Source organism: Neolamprologus multifasciatus, chromosome 6 (assembly GCF_963576455.1).
Source record: "Neolamprologus multifasciatus chromosome 6, fNeoMul1.2, whole genome shotgun sequence".
In the NCBI taxonomy this organism is placed as follows: Eukaryota; Metazoa; Chordata; class Actinopteri; order Cichliformes; family Cichlidae; genus Neolamprologus; species Neolamprologus multifasciatus.
In genome coordinates this window covers 36060444-36076901 of record NC_140444.1, presented here as the reverse complement: position 1 = coordinate 36076901, position 16458 = coordinate 36060444, and the positions used below count along the sequence as shown (strand labels likewise).

The window sequence follows — 16458 nt, the reverse complement described above, 5'->3', positions numbered from 1 at the left end:
TCGCCTGGGCCGGCCTCGGCGTCAGCTTCTGCTTTGCCTGGTCCTGCGGCTGCCGCGCCGTCGCCCCAGCCACGTTCTGGATGTCATCGCCGGCGTGGCCGCCCACCGGACCTGCTCAGTGGCCGCCGCCGCCTTCCTCGCGGCCGCCCTCCAGACCTGCTCAGCGGCCGCCGTCTTCCTCACGGCCGCCCACCTGAACTGTCTCTGTGTGGACTCCATCCCTCCGTCCTGGGCCCCCTCCACCCGCCCTGTTCTGGTCTTTTTCTCTTTTGGCCGTCGGGTGCCGGCCTTTGAAGGGGGGGGGAGGGGGGGGGGGTACTGTCAGGGTTCCTGGGTCGGTGACCCAGTGTTTTCAGTTTTGCCACATCAATGTTTTCACTTCCTGTTTTTTTTTCCCCGTGTCAGCTTGTCTCTCGTGTCATTAGTCAGATTATGTTCAGCTCTGTACTCACCTGTTTCCAATCATTGTCGTCATTCAACCTGTGTATTTAAGTTCCTCGGTTTCACCAGTTCTTTGTCGTGTCTTTGATGTTACGTTGTCGTTTGTTCAGTCAGCCAGCCAGCCATTTCCTACCTCTGTTCTGTTTGTTCACTCCATCGCAATAAACACCAACCTTCACCTAACTATCCACGAGTCCTGCATTTGGGTCACTTCTTCGCCTCCACTCAGCAACCCCTGACAGGTTCTTGACAAATATTTCAAATTAAGCTTATTTTGTTTATCATAATAATCATCATCAAGCATTAAAACGTACTGCAGTTAAAGTCGTGAAAACCTAGCAAGCTTTTGTAAATTAGATTTTGGATGTTGATACATAAAGTACATTTATTTTTGCTTCCTTTAAAGTTTCACTGACCGTAAAACAACTGATGATATTGTTCATGTTATTTGGTCTGTTTACTGGAGGTAAGTTCTGCACAGCAAAATACACACAGGTCAGGTACCTGAATAAGTCTGCAATCTATGTCACGGTCCTGAGACTTTGACCCAGCATTTTGAATTTTTGGACTGTGGAATATGAGGTAATGTTGCAAGTCAGATGAAGATGAGCACTGCTTGTATAATGTATTGTACTTTTGGTTTCTTCTTTTTCGTCTCCTTCCTGAGTGAAGATGATTTGCTCTTCTTATGTTGCTGTTTTGCTGGACGTGTCATTGTTCTTCTTTTTGTTGGATATAAAATGACAGCTGCACTCAGGAATCAGGTGGCCTTATATTTAATACATTCTGTAGTTACTGTAGTAACACTGTGTGCTCAAACACCTGATCCTCTGAAATTATGAATCCTGATGATGTGATAATTCAGCTTCACCTCGTCTGTCCTTTACACTCTCAGCCAGGTCTTTTCAGCTACATGAAGGCATGCCCTATAAACAAGAAAAGAGAGTTTCAGGTAGACGTATCATTTTCTTCCCACACCCTCTTTTGAGCTCAGAAGCCATGTGATATTGGCTACTGATGGGGATAACTATTGTGCACCATTCAGGGAATGGCATTTATCTAAAGTGAACAAGAGATGGCCTATTGCCTGCGGCTCTGCAGATGATATATTCTAAGTCACGTATGCTCTTTGAGTCAGAGACGATAGATGAACTCAAGATGAGGGTACACAGAATATTTCTCCTGGTAGTGCTGGGCTGCAGCTGGGCCGGCGGACGAATTGTGTCAAAATGTGAACTGAGAGACCAACTGATCAGGGCAACCAGCAACCTTCCACAGAAAGCAAAAGATTCAGGACTGGACAGTGAGAAGTTTGTGGCCAAGAGTAAGTGGCAACAATGCACTGAAGTCTGTTTTGAAATGAAATAGATTTAATTTAATATGATTTATTGAAACCAAGGATTGTGACGCATTGTATTTTAGGAATTGGATTTTATATTGATACTTGATATTTGTTTTAAGTCTCATATCGTCTTTGAAAGCTAATAAAATCAAAACATTAGACTTGTAAACAAATTGGGAGTATGACAAGAGTCATGCCTGACATCTTTTTTTCTTGTATATCTTTAATATAAACAGTAATTTGGTGTTCACTTAGGCTACGTTCACACTCCAGGCGAAAGCGCATCAAATCCGATTTTTTTTTACCCTGTGCGACCCATATCCGATCATGGTCTGACAGCGTGAACGGCACAAATCCGATATTTTCAAATTCAATTTCGTATGTGGTACTGAATCCGATACATATCCGATGTTTTAGAAAGCGACTGCTGTTTGATGGTCATGTCGCATTAAATCCGTCTTTTACGTCACCGACACAAGACAGACGCCAATTATTAGCGCCGGAGAAGACATCGCGAACGCTTCCTGGCCATCCAGTGTAGATGTCAGTGAAACTGTTGGGAAGACAACGTTGGAGAAACGTGAACATTTTATTTGTACTGTATAATCTGCAGATTCTGACAGAAATCTGCAACTATCCTTTGAAGCACCGCTCCTCTAAAACAGCAATAAGGATCATTATTAGGTTTTTTACATTATTATGTAAATAACAAAATAACTTAAAGCAAAAATTGGGAAACGTAAAGTCCGAAGTCTTTATATTAAGGCCATCAGTCAAACAATACTGTTGCTCTGGGTCTAAACAGAGCGCGTTGTGTGTGACGTCTTCTTTTGCGCATGCGGCCGCTTTGAGCGTTCACACTAGAGCGCGTTTGCTGTCGCATTTTATTTGTAGTGTGAACGAGCAGACAAAAAAAATCGGATTTGATCAAAAAAATCGGAATTGAGCATTAAGACCTGCAGTGTGAACGTAGCCTTTAAATGGCAAGCTAGCCCAACTCACTCTTCTCTTGCTCTTATGCTTTAGTTTCATTATTAAGGAACTTTAACTGTGGGCTCGACTCTGTTTCCACTCTGAAATCCCATTTTAATGTGAACAACTAAGATCTGACGATTCATGTGAAATGACAAAGCAAACTCTCAGCAACTTATTAAGCACCACTGTGATAGCAAAGAAACATGCCAGATGGCAGCTGCTTTGTCATCTTTGAGAAGGATTCATATTGCAACAGGATAATGATCCCAAACACAGATAAATAAATATTCTTCCTCCAGATCAACCAGATTAATGGTAAAAATGTTAGGTGAAACTGGTTCGGGTTTGTTTAAGATATGTTAAAAGACATGTTTTGAAATGTTGGTGGTGCTAGGAAAAACTAAGTCATGGACTTATTAGCAACTTCTAGGAGCCATAAATATCCAGAGGAAATTAAACAGATGCCCAGTCGTTTGAAAAATATTTGTCAGTTTGCTTCTCTTTTCTTCTCCAGTCGTCTGTTTTGTGGAAAACGTATCAGAATTTAACACCAGTTTGGTCAGTAAGGGGCTGAGAGACGATGGCATTTGGCAGAAGAACAATTCTTCTGGGGACTCGGACGACATGCTCTATGGCATTTTCCAGCTCTGGGATCAGCTGGTCTGTGGTAAAGGCACAAATGAATCACCAAATATTTGTGCGATAAAGTGCACGGGTGAGTATCATTCATTACATGCAAATAAGTACGTTTGTAGATTTTTAATATCTTTCACTTGTTATTTTCTTGAAATTTGATGGATAGAATATCAGATGTAATTGTAGCGTCAAGCCTAGACGATGCAAATTAAAATGAGAATCTACATCTGAACTAGAAAAATATTTTCTTTTTCTCCTTCTAGACTTGATTGATGATGACATACAAGACGATGTCCACTGTCTGATGAAGCTCTTCGTCGATCTGGTGTAGGTCTTTCTGTCTTTTCTATATAATTTGTCGGTATGATGTCACAGGATGCAACGAACCAGCGAAGATCCATGACAACTGAGAGATTTTGTTGTGATCAGATTAGATAGTTGAATGTTTTGTTTGCAACTACACCAATTATTAACACAAGGAACCGTGAGTACTCAGTGAAATTCACTTCAGTGCCTATTTTCACGATTTCCACAGTGAAAAGGGTTTTGGGGCAGCCCATTGGAAGGAGCTGACGAAAGAGTGAGTTATGTCTTTATCTGTTTTGAAAACATGACCTTTAAGATGAACTCTTTGCTTTTACTAATAATGTTCAATATTTAAATATTGAATAGATATTTGTGAGATCAGTGCATATGCTATTCCTAATGAATTGCAATGTTTGAATACATAAACTAATGCAAATCTGTTCTCTTGCAGGATTAAGCTCATCTTGCAGGATAAGTGCAAAGATAAGCAAGCAGCTGAGTACTTTGCTGAATGCCATTAGTGATGAATCTTATGTTAACAGGAGTAAAGTGATTTGTGAAAATAAAATAAAAGTAAAGCATGTAAAGTAAAGATTTAGAGTCGTCTGGAAGAACTGAATCGAATCTAGGAAATGTGGATTGAGATGAGCAGTGTGGAGAGGAGAATACAGAAATGCTAACCAGTGACTTAGATAAGTAGAGATATTAATGACCTATGGCACAGGTACTGCCATGGAGCAAAGCACAGACAAAACAGTGAGACCACACAGATAATAGAGTTTTGAATAGCAACAACAAAACAATCAAATTCAGTTACCATCAAAATATATGTGATGAGTTCATGAATGTGAAGGTGTTAAAAGGAAGAAAGATGCTGTTAGCATCAAGCCATTTTTAAAACAGTCAGCCAGTAGGTGTACTTCCTTTAGGAACCGCCTCGCACACCCTGCCCATCTCTACACAAAACCAGAAAGAGGACAAGAGCAGGCAGAGTGGGAGCACTCATCACCAGTGTGAGGTTGATTACTAAACGTTAGCATAAGGAGACACAATATAGATGTAGGATGTACTCGACAAGTAAAATTCACTTTCAGTTTTGTCAAGAGCCCCGACAGTTCTAGCAGGATGGTGCAGAGCTATCCAACTTGTTCTTACTGCAAGGTGTCAAATATTGTCAGAGGCTGTTGGCCTCACAGAGACGAACAAGGTGTCCTTTAGTGTCACTGCGCTGACAGCAGCAAAAACAAAATCCAGAACCATTTCATGTTTTTATTCACCCCAGTTGCTTTAGAAGCGCCAGTTAACTTACCCCTATGCATGTCTTTGGACTGTTAGGCTGCTGAAGTACTGGATAATATGCAAACTCCACACAAAGGTTGATCCCACCTTGATTCAAATGCAGGACCTTTTTGTTGGCAGCCCTTCAAGGGCTGTAGTTTAATTATTTTTGACCCTCAATAATGAAGACATCTTTTTGTTCAAACATGATATATGACACAATAACAAATGCTAAAAATAATTCTGTGCTTCTTTCAGCCTCGCATATTTACAAATAATACCGCTATCATGGTTTCATGTGTAGTTTTGGGAACATAAATCAGATTTCTACTAAAGATTATCATAACATGTGATCGTGTACATCATACAGTGTATTAAAACCATATTAGAGTAAGCAAATTTGTTGATGTTGTCATTCTGGCTTGTTACCACTAGAGGTCAGTCTTTGTTGCAGTTTCTTTAGCTTCTTCATCCTGCACTTCTACATTTGTCTTTCTCTCTGTTCCACTCTGTCCTTGGGGACACACACATGTCACAGTCACATGTCACAGAGGGGAAAGAAAATCCAAAACAAGTTGAGAACACAAACAACTGTATTCACACATCCAGTAAATGTCTTGATGCATGCTCAATCGTTCACGTATAAGGAAATCCCAGAAAGTTGATTCTGTTTATCTGGAAGTAGCGTTTTCAGTGGGGGAAACATTTCGTCGCTCATTCAAGTGACTTCTTCAGTCTCCAGGTTTCCCCAATCTTATAAACACCACATCCAGAACACCTCGGATTTTGACAATAGAGGCAGATGAAGCAATGGTCTGGTACGATGTTACATCTCTCTTCACTTGTGTTCCAGTTACTGAAGCAGTGGAGGTAGTTTGTAAGAGATTACAGGGCGACCCCAACCTCAGCAACAGGACCACTCTCTGCACTTACCACATTTTTTGCTCTTGGAACTGTCTTCATTACACCTATTTTAGAAATAAGGGTCAGTACTACAGGCAGAAACATGGCCGTGCCACGGGTTTCCCAGTTTCATCGATTTTGGCCAACCTGCAAATGGTAGAAGTGGAAAAGGGGGCTTTGTTATCCTACCATGGAACAGCAACAAGCTTTGGATCAGGTATGTGGATGACACCTGGAGAAAATCAAATTTCAGGACGTGATCACATTAACATGGTGGGTCAACACGGCAAGTTCACCAGGGAGGATATGAAAAATGGCAGGTTGGCCTTCATAGACCGTGAGATTTACAACAGTAATGTGGACATTTAAAAGCTGATGTGTGCCTTAAACCTACAGACACGGATCAGTGTTTAATGTCTGACTCTCATCATCCACTGGAGCACAAACTGGGCGTCATCAGGACGCTACAACACAAACCCTTAGTGATCCCTTGTGTGTTTTCTCTAAACACCGCATCTCTCTGGCTTTTAACTCTTTCGTCCTGACCCCAAAACAGTTTGAAATCCATACGTTTCAGGTTTTCTAACTGTTAAACTGGGGTTAAACTGACCTCCCAGCCCATTGTTCATTCAGTGGTGCTGGTTTCAGTCATTGTGCAAATGTATTGTTTATAAGGTTGTGTAAACCTGCAGTCAGCTGAGACTGAAGAAGCCTGGATGAGTAATGAAACATTTCTCCCACTGAAGATGCTACGTCCAGATGAACAGAATCAACTTTAATAAAGACAGTTAATAAAGACCAGCATGCAATTCATATCATTTGTTCCCTTTAAGTCCAGTTTGGCTCTTGAACAGCTAGATGGTCCTTTCCAGCATCTGTTTACACTGGCATGTGGTGTGTTTGCTTTATCGGAGATTGCTACTGCCCTCTGCTGCTAGAAGAGATATTACATGTAGTGTTGAGGGGAAAAAAACACACAAGACTTGATGTGTACTAAAATCAAAACAGGAGCTAAGAGAAGCTAAAGTTTTCTATTGAGCTGCAGAGTTGGATGATAGTTAAGTTGGCTGGGTCTGATTTAGGACAATTATCACCCAGTGGATTTGAGCTCTGGACACATTTTTGCTTCTATATTTTCTATTTTTATGGACTCTACATCTTTGGAACTGGATAGGCTGGCAGCTCTGCTGATCTTGGTGAGCGTTTCCTCGTACGGTGGAGGCAGGTAGACCATAACAAAGACTCCATCGGATCCATCGGAGCTGGTGCTGGCGTGGCGCTCGGCGTTCTTGGTCAGAGAGGACAGAAACTCAACGCTGCTCTCTGCATCCTCAAGGTCAAGAGTGATGATGTTAGCCAAGCTTAGTTTACTGTGTGAATAGCAGCGGTATATCAGCCCAACCAGGACAGCCAGCAGGAGGACGGAGATAATTGGAAGGATAATGTAAACCACCAGCTCCAAACTTTCTGGAAATCCTAATTGGAGTCCATAAAAACTGTTGTCCTAGAGATCAGCAAAGAAGAATTCATGATATATTTGTCAGCACTGTCAGAACTTCCATATTCATCTATAAGCCCTAACATTCATGTAAGAGATGCAGATTGCTAATGATGTACAGGTAAGTATATAACCTTATACCCCCCCCCCCCCCCAAAAAAAAAAAACAAACAAAAAAAAAACAAAAAAATCCCCAAAAGATTTTATTCACAATAAAACATTAAAAACAAATCAAATGTTTAAACTGGAAAAATGTACCATTTAACCAAAAAACGGCCCTTATTCACTAACAGTGCATAAATCATGTGTCAGAATGTTTCATTTACAAATTGTTGAATTATTACAGTTTGTATTTTATGAACAAATTTGTACAAACAAAAGAAACCTGGCTGTCTCGTAGTAGAATACTACTACTACAACTGCTATAATAATCCAGCCAGCCAGCCTTTTCAGGGTCGCCGGGGGGGCTGGAGCTTTTCCAGGGCAAGAGGCGGGGTACACCCTGGCCAGTTAGCCAGTCTGTCACAGGGCTAACACATAGAGACAGACAGACTTTCGTACTAAGATTCACACCTATGGGCAATTTATAATAACCAGCAGCTGTTTCTGCAGTGAGATAACATTGAATTCGTTTTAGATCAAGCTGTCCCACCTGCACATCTGCAGTGCTGATCACTCATAACCCTGAGACGCTTTGATCCAGAAACAAAGGGTGACTCTACAGCCCTCCAGCTTTGAGAGAACAACGTGTGAAGAAACATGTTCTTCTTACGTCCACTCATAGCATCCCTGATTCCTGTTGCCTCACTTTTTCTAGCAATTAGTTAATGCTGCCTGGATGACCCATAACCCTGCATTTCACAGAGTTACATGTTGGTGCTATATAAAATAAAATTGAATTGAATTGAATTGAATTGAACATATAACTGGTGAAAATTAAATCAGATTAACTGAAAAAAATGAGTTGACTTAAATAAAAAAAAACTTTAATTAAACTGTAGCATAAAAGTATTTATTAAACATAACAGCTGCAACTTTGAGCTTAATGTAAAAATCTGTTTCCTTAACAACCAACATCTGCTATCATCAAAGCAGCAGAGGAGCCAGTAATTCATCTTAAGGTGTTGTGGTGTTATTCCAACAGATGTTGGCTCTGCAGCATCGGTGCTGGAATAACTCATATCTTAAAATTATAACATTTAATTTAAAAACAAGGATACACAAAAATAAGCTAGGCGAGGAATGTTTCTTTCTTTCATTATAATTATTAGTAGTAGTAGTTGTTGTTATCTGGGGGAACTTTAATATAAAGGATTACATTTGTCAGATTTACACAGCTGAACTCTACACACCTGCTGCTCTGATGTTGAAGGAGATCCTGTCACCCAGTCATACGACTCTCTGCCTGCTGGTCCAAACCTCATCCAGCTGCTATCCACTAGCCCCCGCATGATGCTGAGGTGTGTGTGATTGATGTTGGATGGTGAAATATATGTTTACAGAGTAAAGACCGGCTCGAGCTGTTGGTCCGGATGTTTCGGGAGTAAACAAAGCTGAGAGCAGGGCGGAGATGGCTGCTGATTGGGGGGGAGGAGGGTGTTTGGAGTCCGGTGAAATGAGTAAAACTGGGGTCAAACGGTTGGTGGGAGGGGCCACATGCTAAGCAGCTGCTCACATGCTCGCACATGCAGGCTTTATACTCCAGCCGGCCTTATAAGAATATTAAGTATATATGAGCGTGTGTGTGAAAAGCTTGGTTACATAAAAAGGCGGGGCTTCACTTTACACCAAACCTCAGACACATGGACATAATCGAGAAATAAATCAATCTGAGAGCGAAGTTACGCACCTGTTACAAACTATTTGTGTATTACTATTTATTGCTACAAAATTACAAAACATTCATGCATTTATCCATTTTCTTAATCATTTGTCCGAACCAAAGGGTGCTTTTAGAAACATTTGCTAATTTAGTCAAAGTGTAAAATACAATTCCCTTATTCCAAGTTTTGTCAGCCTTAATTTTTACAGCACTTACAGTTTTAAGTCTTCTTTGACAAGCTTTGGACACCTTCATGTGGGCGGCATCGACACCAGCATCACATGTGAAAATCCTCTCAGAGTCTGTTTCAGACTTCACAGATCATAAGAAGTCTTGTGTCCCCCGGAGATGAAGCCTGACTTTCAACCCAGGTTTACAAATCCGCAGACTCGTTGCTCACTCTGGTTTAAATCCCCAACAGGCCTTTGGTCAGGGGATTTAAAGCAGCCATCAAGCTCTGACTGATGATGGTGCTCATACAGATGAGCATGAGCGTGATCACCTGAGCAACTCTTTGTTCTACAATGTCGTGCCTATGTGCTTATATACAACTTTTTTGGAGCAAAGTATCATTAAATATTCTGTTTCATTTTCAAAGAGAGTTTCCTAGTCTGTCAATTCAGTTGAATTCAACTTTATTTATATAGCACTAAACCACAGTCATTCACAGTTGCCTCAAGCCAGTTTATACCGTAGATGCTAGCATGATGGATGCTACAGAGTTTAATGAATAAAAACTTGGTGACAGTCTGTAGGTCTCTTCAGTATTAATAAGTAGTGAAAGTTATGAATTACAAAAGTATCCCATTACATTGTTACATTGTGACATTACATTATTATGCCTTTGTGTTGTCTCATATGCTACATGAGTACTATAGCATAGGTATAGAAGTACCACCTATGTGATAGATATATTAATAGAAAAGTAAAGTGGTAAATGGAGTGGTTCTTATATAGCGCTTTTCTACTCATCTGAGCACTCAAAGCGCTTTACACAACTTGTGCATTCACCCAAGCACATTTTTCTAAGTGCTTCATAGGTAACATTCATACTCCGATGGATGCATCGGAGAGCAATTTAGGGTTAGTATCTTGCCCAAGGATATTTGGCATGTAGACTAGGGGAAGCCAGGAATCAAACCACCAACCTTCCGACCAGTAGATGACCTGCTCTACCACCTGAGCTAAAGCACCTCAAGTACACAAGTAGGAGACTTCAACCTTAAAAACTCACCTGTGTCAAGGCATCATTCACCGAACTGGTGGACTGTGAAGTAGGACCTGACTTGGATTGGCAGGTTAATATTAACATTCAAAGTGTGTAACAAGGTCATCAAGAGGCAAGAGTAGGAAATGGAGTCAAAGTTGTTCACACCTTCACTGATGTACATTTTTTCTTGCAAAGTGCTTAGGGAAGTGTATTTGTGTATGTTTCCAGTTGGGTCCTTGAGTATTAATCTTTCTGTTGGCTTACGGGAAGAAAGTGTTGCACAGTCTGACACTGGGGACCTAAATACTTTAGTCCTTGATGCCAGATGGCAGGAGGCTAAAGCATTGGTATGAGGCATGTGTGGGGTTGTCCTCAGTGCTAGTGGCTTTTCAGATGCAGTGTGTGTGGAAAAAGTCTGCGATGGAGGGGAAAGTGACTGCATAATGAAATAAAGATACAACAAAGGAGGCGCAGAACTGAGCAACTAAAATATCAAATGAGTGTGAAAATATTCACCTAACATACGGGTGTCTCATTTTTAGTAAACTCGTTTTGTTTTTTGATTGTGAGTGCTGTAGATTAAACAATGCTGCATTGCATTTTTTTTCACTTTTATTTGAATGGCGTATTTTTTTTCATTTAACAAATAGCACCCAGTAACATCGGCTGTCCCGCTGTACAATTTAAGATAAATGCAGCTCACAGTGTAGATCAGTGATTTATTTACACATCTGCAATCCAGCTGTAACATCTGTGTAGAGGGAACCCAATGGGATGCTCGATGGCTTCTCTGTCGAAGGGTTTGGGGAGTTGAGGGTGGGGAGATTTAGCAGCGAGTAGGATTTGTCACAGCTGGATTAGTGATATGGGTGTGCAGAAGGCAGCTGTAATACAGGCTCACGTGGAGTGCCGAGTGGTCAGAAATCCAGGAGGCTGGGTTCATGCCTACAGAGGTGGAGCGAACAGTCATGACACCACAGGTTTTTATTCTTTTTGCCAACTAAATGTTACAAATCTTATTCTTTTTAATACAAAAAGTACAAATTTTACAGTTTTTTCTCAACTTCTTTAGCACAATTCTCACAGCAGTAATGTCACTCTCATTAATCTTAGTGAAGCTCATAGATCAGTTAAGGCAGTCCTCATTTATTAGGTATGTCTGTTCAACTGCTTGTTAAGACAAATATCCAATCAGCCAATCAAGAAGGAAATCAAGAAATGGCCAAGAACACCTGCTACGTTCAAACAGAGCATCAGGAAGAGGTGAGATGTGTTGTGCTTTCAGAACATAGTTTGTTTGTAATGAGTAATTATTTGAATTAGTGTTGCCTTCCTATCAGTTCTCTTATGACATCAACAAGGTACAGTCCCGATCAAAAGTTTAAGACCACTTGACAATTGGAAAAAATTCATGTTTTGCATGGTTGGATCTTAACAAGGTTCCAAGTAGAGCTTCAACGTGCAACAAGAAGAAATGGGGGTGAGACAAAACATTTTCTGAGCATGCAATTTATTTAAAAAAAACAAAAAACAACAACAACAACAATTAAACTGAAATGGGCTGTTTCTACAGCTGATCAAAAGTTTAGGACCACACCTCCAAAAATCCTGTTAAACCCAACAGAAATCAAAGTTTCAAACAGGAACTCAGTAATGAGTAGCTCCACTATTATTATTGATCACTTCAATAATTCCTTGTGGTATGCTTGATGCAAGCATTTCCATGAGGTGAGTGGGAACAAGTGGTGAAGACGGTCGATCAAAGGGCATCTACTGTCTGGAACTGTTGTCCATTTTTGTAAACTTCCCTTGCCCCAAAGGTTCTTAATTGGATTTAGATCAGGGGAACATGCAGGATGGTCCAGAAGAGTGATGTCATTCTCCTGGAAGACGTCCCTTATCCTGCGGGATTGTGTGCTGCTGCGTTGTCTTGTTGAAAAACCCAGTGGTTACCACACAGACGAGGGCTCTCAGTCATCAGGGATGCTCTCTGCAACATCTCGACATAGTCACCGGCTGTTTGACGCCCCTGCACCAGTCTTCAGTCTCAGTTGCCATCTGATGGTTTTGGATATTTGGTTTTGGTTTTGGTTTTTATATTTTTGGATACTCCGGCTCAGTGCTGGTGAATTTTTTTGGGTTCTTCCACTTGACTTTTTTGTTCCATAACCGTCAGGATCATTTAAGAAAATCTTAATGACTGTCTTACTGCGTCCCACCTCAGCAGCAATGGTGCGCTCCGAGAGACGCTGCTTATGCAGTTCAACAACTCCCCCATGTTCAAAAAGGAGAAGGCTTTTTGACTTTGCCATCAGAACATCATGACAGTGTGACTACCTTACAGAAAATGTCAATAAACCCACATTTTTGCACAGATTTGACCTTTTAAAGGCATGTGGTCCCAAACTTTTGATCAGCTGTAAAATAGCCTGTTTCAGTTTAAGCGTTTTGTTTTTTTGTTTTTTTTTTTCCAATAAATTGCATGTTCATAAAAAATATGTTGTCTCACTCCTATTTCTTCTTGTTGCATGTTGAAGCTATACTTCAAACCCTGCCAAGACTCAACCATGTAAAATAAGATTTTTTTGCCATTTTTTAAGTGCTCTTAAGCTTTTGATCAGGACTGTACATTTACCGAGAGAACTGCTGGGTAAAGATATCTTGGAACTGGATAACTGGATTTTTCTCATTTCAGACCATTCCATGTAAATGGCTGTGCAGGAAAATCAGTCCTCTTTCTTCCTTATTCTGATGCTCAGTATGAAATGCAGCAAGCTGTCTTGACCATGTCTACATGCTTTAAAGGCTTTGAGTTGCTGCTGATGTAGGCTGATTAGACATTTGGATTATTGGGATGAGCAGTGGAACAGGCGTACCTAATAAAGTGGTTGCAGAAGGTGTGTAGCGTGGCTTTATTTGACTGTACAGTAATTGGTGCTATGTTCTCAGATTTATATATTTTCTTTTTTGTTTTCTGATGCATACAGTTTCACGAAATGGAGATTTTGATTTTCTCCATTTCATCAGTTTTGTAAAGCTGCAGGAAAAAAAATTGTTCAGATTTAATTTTTGTGTCTGAACAATTTTTACTCTGTATTAGGCCTCCCTTTATGTCAGTAAGGTTATAAGAGAAAAAAAAACATTTTAAGGACTCATTTTAAAAAAGGGCAGTGAAAGCTTTTTATTCATTCATCACAGAGTATTTGTACAGCGCTTTTACTAGTCCCCCCCAGGGACCCCAAGGCACTTTACACACCCAGTCATCCAACCATTCACACACTGGTGGAGGCTACAGTTGTAGCCACAGCTGCCCTGGGGCAGACTGACAGAAGCGAGGCTGCCATATCGCGCCATCAGCCCTTCTGGCCATCACCAGTAGGCAGTAAGTGAAGTGTCTTGCCCAAGGACACAACGACCAAGACTGTCCGAGCCGGGGCTTGAACCGGCAACCTTCCGATTACAAAGCGAACTCCTAACTCTTGAGCCACGATCGCCCCAGAGTAGAGGACCTCTGGCATGATGTGGTCAAAGAAGAAATGTGGATGAGCAGCTGACAAATCTGCAGCAACTGTGTGATGCAATCCTGTCAATATGGAGCAAAATCTCTGAGAAATGCTCCCCACACCTACCTGAATTTGTACCACAAAGACTTCAGGCACTTTTTACAAATCAGTTTCACTGTTACTGACAGTTTGTTGTTGTGTTTGCTCTTTCAAAAAGTTTGAAGTACTCTGATTGAAAACACAAATGCAATGCTGCACAGTACTCAAGAAGGTGAACGATCTAGAGTTGTGACTGAGAAATGTTTCAATGAGTTGTCAGATTCAAGTGAGAAGTGCATCGACGCAGTAATAAATATCTTTAATAAATATCTTTAATAAATATCTTTCGTAGTGAAGCGTACAGAGAACAAACAATAGTGTATAAAAAAACAATAAGAAAGGCTAATGTGGGTGAAAAAATGTGTAACTAATTTGAAGGACTACAATTAAGAGTAGTCAGAAGAATTTTTCTGCTGTGAGCATTGCACCAAAGCATTTAAGACAAACTGTGAGCAGCTCTGAGAGCAAAAAGGGATTTAATTTACCTACTAAAGTGATCGATGAGTGCAAGTCAAGTCAAGTTGCTTTTATTGTCATTTCAACCATGTACAGTACAGAGTCAACATTCCTCCGAGACCCTGGTGCTACATATGACATATAACAGACAAACACAGGACTACGTAGTGCCTGTAGCTCAGGTGGCAGAGCAGGTGGTTCGATCCCAGGCTGCCTCCTGGCTGCATGCCAAACCCCATGTTGCCTACTGGTGGTGGTCAGAGGGCCCGGTGGCGCCAGTGTCCGGCAGCCTCGCCTCTGTCAGTGCGCCCCAGGGCAGCTGTGGCTACAACGTAGCTGCCATCACCAGTGTGTGAATGACTGAATGTAGTGTAAAGCGCTTTGGGGTCCATAGGGACTGAGTAAAGCGCTATACAAATGCAGGCCATTTACCATTTTACGTAAAGTAATGTCCAAATATTGCTAAACACTAGACAGAAGAGGAGAGTGTGTGTGTGCGTGTGTGTGTGTGTGTGTGTGTGTGTGTGTGTGTGTGTAAGAAAGAGAGAGATGCTTGGTAGTGACATATATGAAGTTATGTGTGTGTGTCAGTCCACTGTCACTGAGTGTTCAGGAGTCTGACGGCTTGGGGGAAGAAACTGTTTTGCAGTCTGGCAGTGAGGGCTCGAATGCTCCCGTACCTCCTTCCAGAAGGCAGCAGAGTGCAGAGTGTGTATGAGAGGTGTGTGTCGGGTCCTCCACGATGGTGGTGGCTTTGCGGATGGAGCAGGTGCTATAAGTATAATATATGAATGAAAGCGTTTACACATTACATAACTGTAAACTTCCTTCTACTTGTACTGCCCACCTTCACCCAGTACGTGACCTGCCCAACCAGAGACTTTTTTTTAAATCTCTAAAGCAATTAATGTATATTACCTATATTTAATAATAATAATCTATATATACTTAACATTATGCACATAAAGTGCATAATGTTTACACACACACACACATATATGTGTGTGTCTTTCTCAGTCCGCTTTGTGTTGCTGACATGTAATTGTCTGATTCGATATTTTGCATCAACGAGCTGCATACTTCTGTAGACTTTTTGTCTGTTTTTGCACATGCACATTTGCTTTTTTGATTTCAGGAATTCTCTAAAGTTTCAAATAAATCCGTTACATTTCACTTCTATGTCTGAACTGTTTTCTTAACTTTTTTTTCCTCCACAATAGGCATTTTTTTTGGAGAACAAAAAATGGTGCCCAAGTCTTAAAACGTTGTTGGTGTTAAAATGTTTTCATTCATTGATCGGAGAGCTGATGTGAAAAGGGTGAGTCTATGTTGTGAAAAATACCTGTGTTATGAAAACTGTTTTGAGAAAAGCGCGTCAAGTGATCGAGAAAATGTGTGCGCTGTCTAAAGCTTTTGTTTTGAAAATACAAGTGCGTCTTCCGTTGACGTCGCCTAGGTGTTTCCAGGTAAATGTGGTCGGTTGTATGCGCTTAGACACATGCCGGAGTAGGAGTTGTTAATGATGTGAGTCCGTATCGGCAGATTTGTGGTGAAATATAAAAGATTTTTTTATAAACTGGCAGATGAGAAATTACACGTGTTGTTGTGACAAGTCTGTTTCTCGATGAGGGCAAGTTGACGTTTTATTCGTTTTATTTGCCTCCTGGGCTCTGAAGAGGAAGTTTAATTTAAATAGTCGCTATCACAGCCTCGAGGTGGGAACGATGTCTCTGAGCGATGAGTTGACTGTTCTGCTCCTTCTGATCAGCGGGGCTTCTGCTGTGAGTGGTATGTAAACCCTTTTAAGTACATTCCTTAGAATCACTGTTTTTTCAAACCTTGGGTTCAATAAAATTGACAAGTTTATACACCGAAGACTACGTACAAAGTTGATCTGTTTTGCGCTGCTTTAAGGGCAATCATTAATCATACGTTCACTTAATAAAGTTTTATTTATGTCACCATGTCATTTAAAGTTCCTGGCATGTG

General features: G+C 40.9%; 3 protein-coding genes across 5 annotated transcripts in view; 2 read left to right on the top strand and 1 right to left on the bottom strand.

Moving 5' to 3' along the window:
• Positions 1-1000: 1000 nt before the first annotated feature.
• Positions 1001-4293, top strand: LOC146517557 (lysozyme C, milk isozyme-like). Its single transcript, XM_085164133.1, has 5 exons — positions 1001-1765; positions 3273-3473; positions 3658-3721; positions 3930-3974; positions 4152-4293. Exons 1-5 carry the CDS (start codon positions 1543-1545, stop codon positions 4219-4221), a joined length of 603 nt encoding a protein of 200 aa, XP_085020259.1. The 5' UTR covers positions 1001-1542; the 3' UTR covers positions 4222-4293.
• smim28 (small integral membrane protein 28) lies at positions 2625-9057 on the bottom strand. Its single transcript, XM_085164134.1, has 2 exons — positions 8732-9057; positions 2625-7385 (listed from the first exon to the last, which is right to left on the bottom strand). Exons 1-2 carry the CDS (start codon positions 8828-8830, stop codon positions 6972-6974), a joined length of 513 nt encoding a protein of 170 aa, XP_085020260.1. The 5' UTR covers positions 8831-9057; the 3' UTR covers positions 2625-6971.
• A 6881-nt stretch (positions 9058-15938) lies between these two features.
• ifngr1 (interferon gamma receptor 1) overlaps positions 15939-16458 on the top strand; it is a 136702-nt gene continuing 136182 nt past the window's right edge. For 2 of the 3 annotated variants that reach the window (XM_085164155.1, XM_085164154.1), the window contains exon 1: positions 15940-16257. In XM_085164155.1, the coding sequence (XP_085020281.1) occupies positions 16194-16257 (64 nt within the window). In that variant the 5' untranslated portion in view covers positions 15940-16193. Of the gene's footprint in view, positions 16258-16458 lie in introns of all 3 variants that reach the window. The other variant, XM_085164156.1, reaches the window with a different exon arrangement.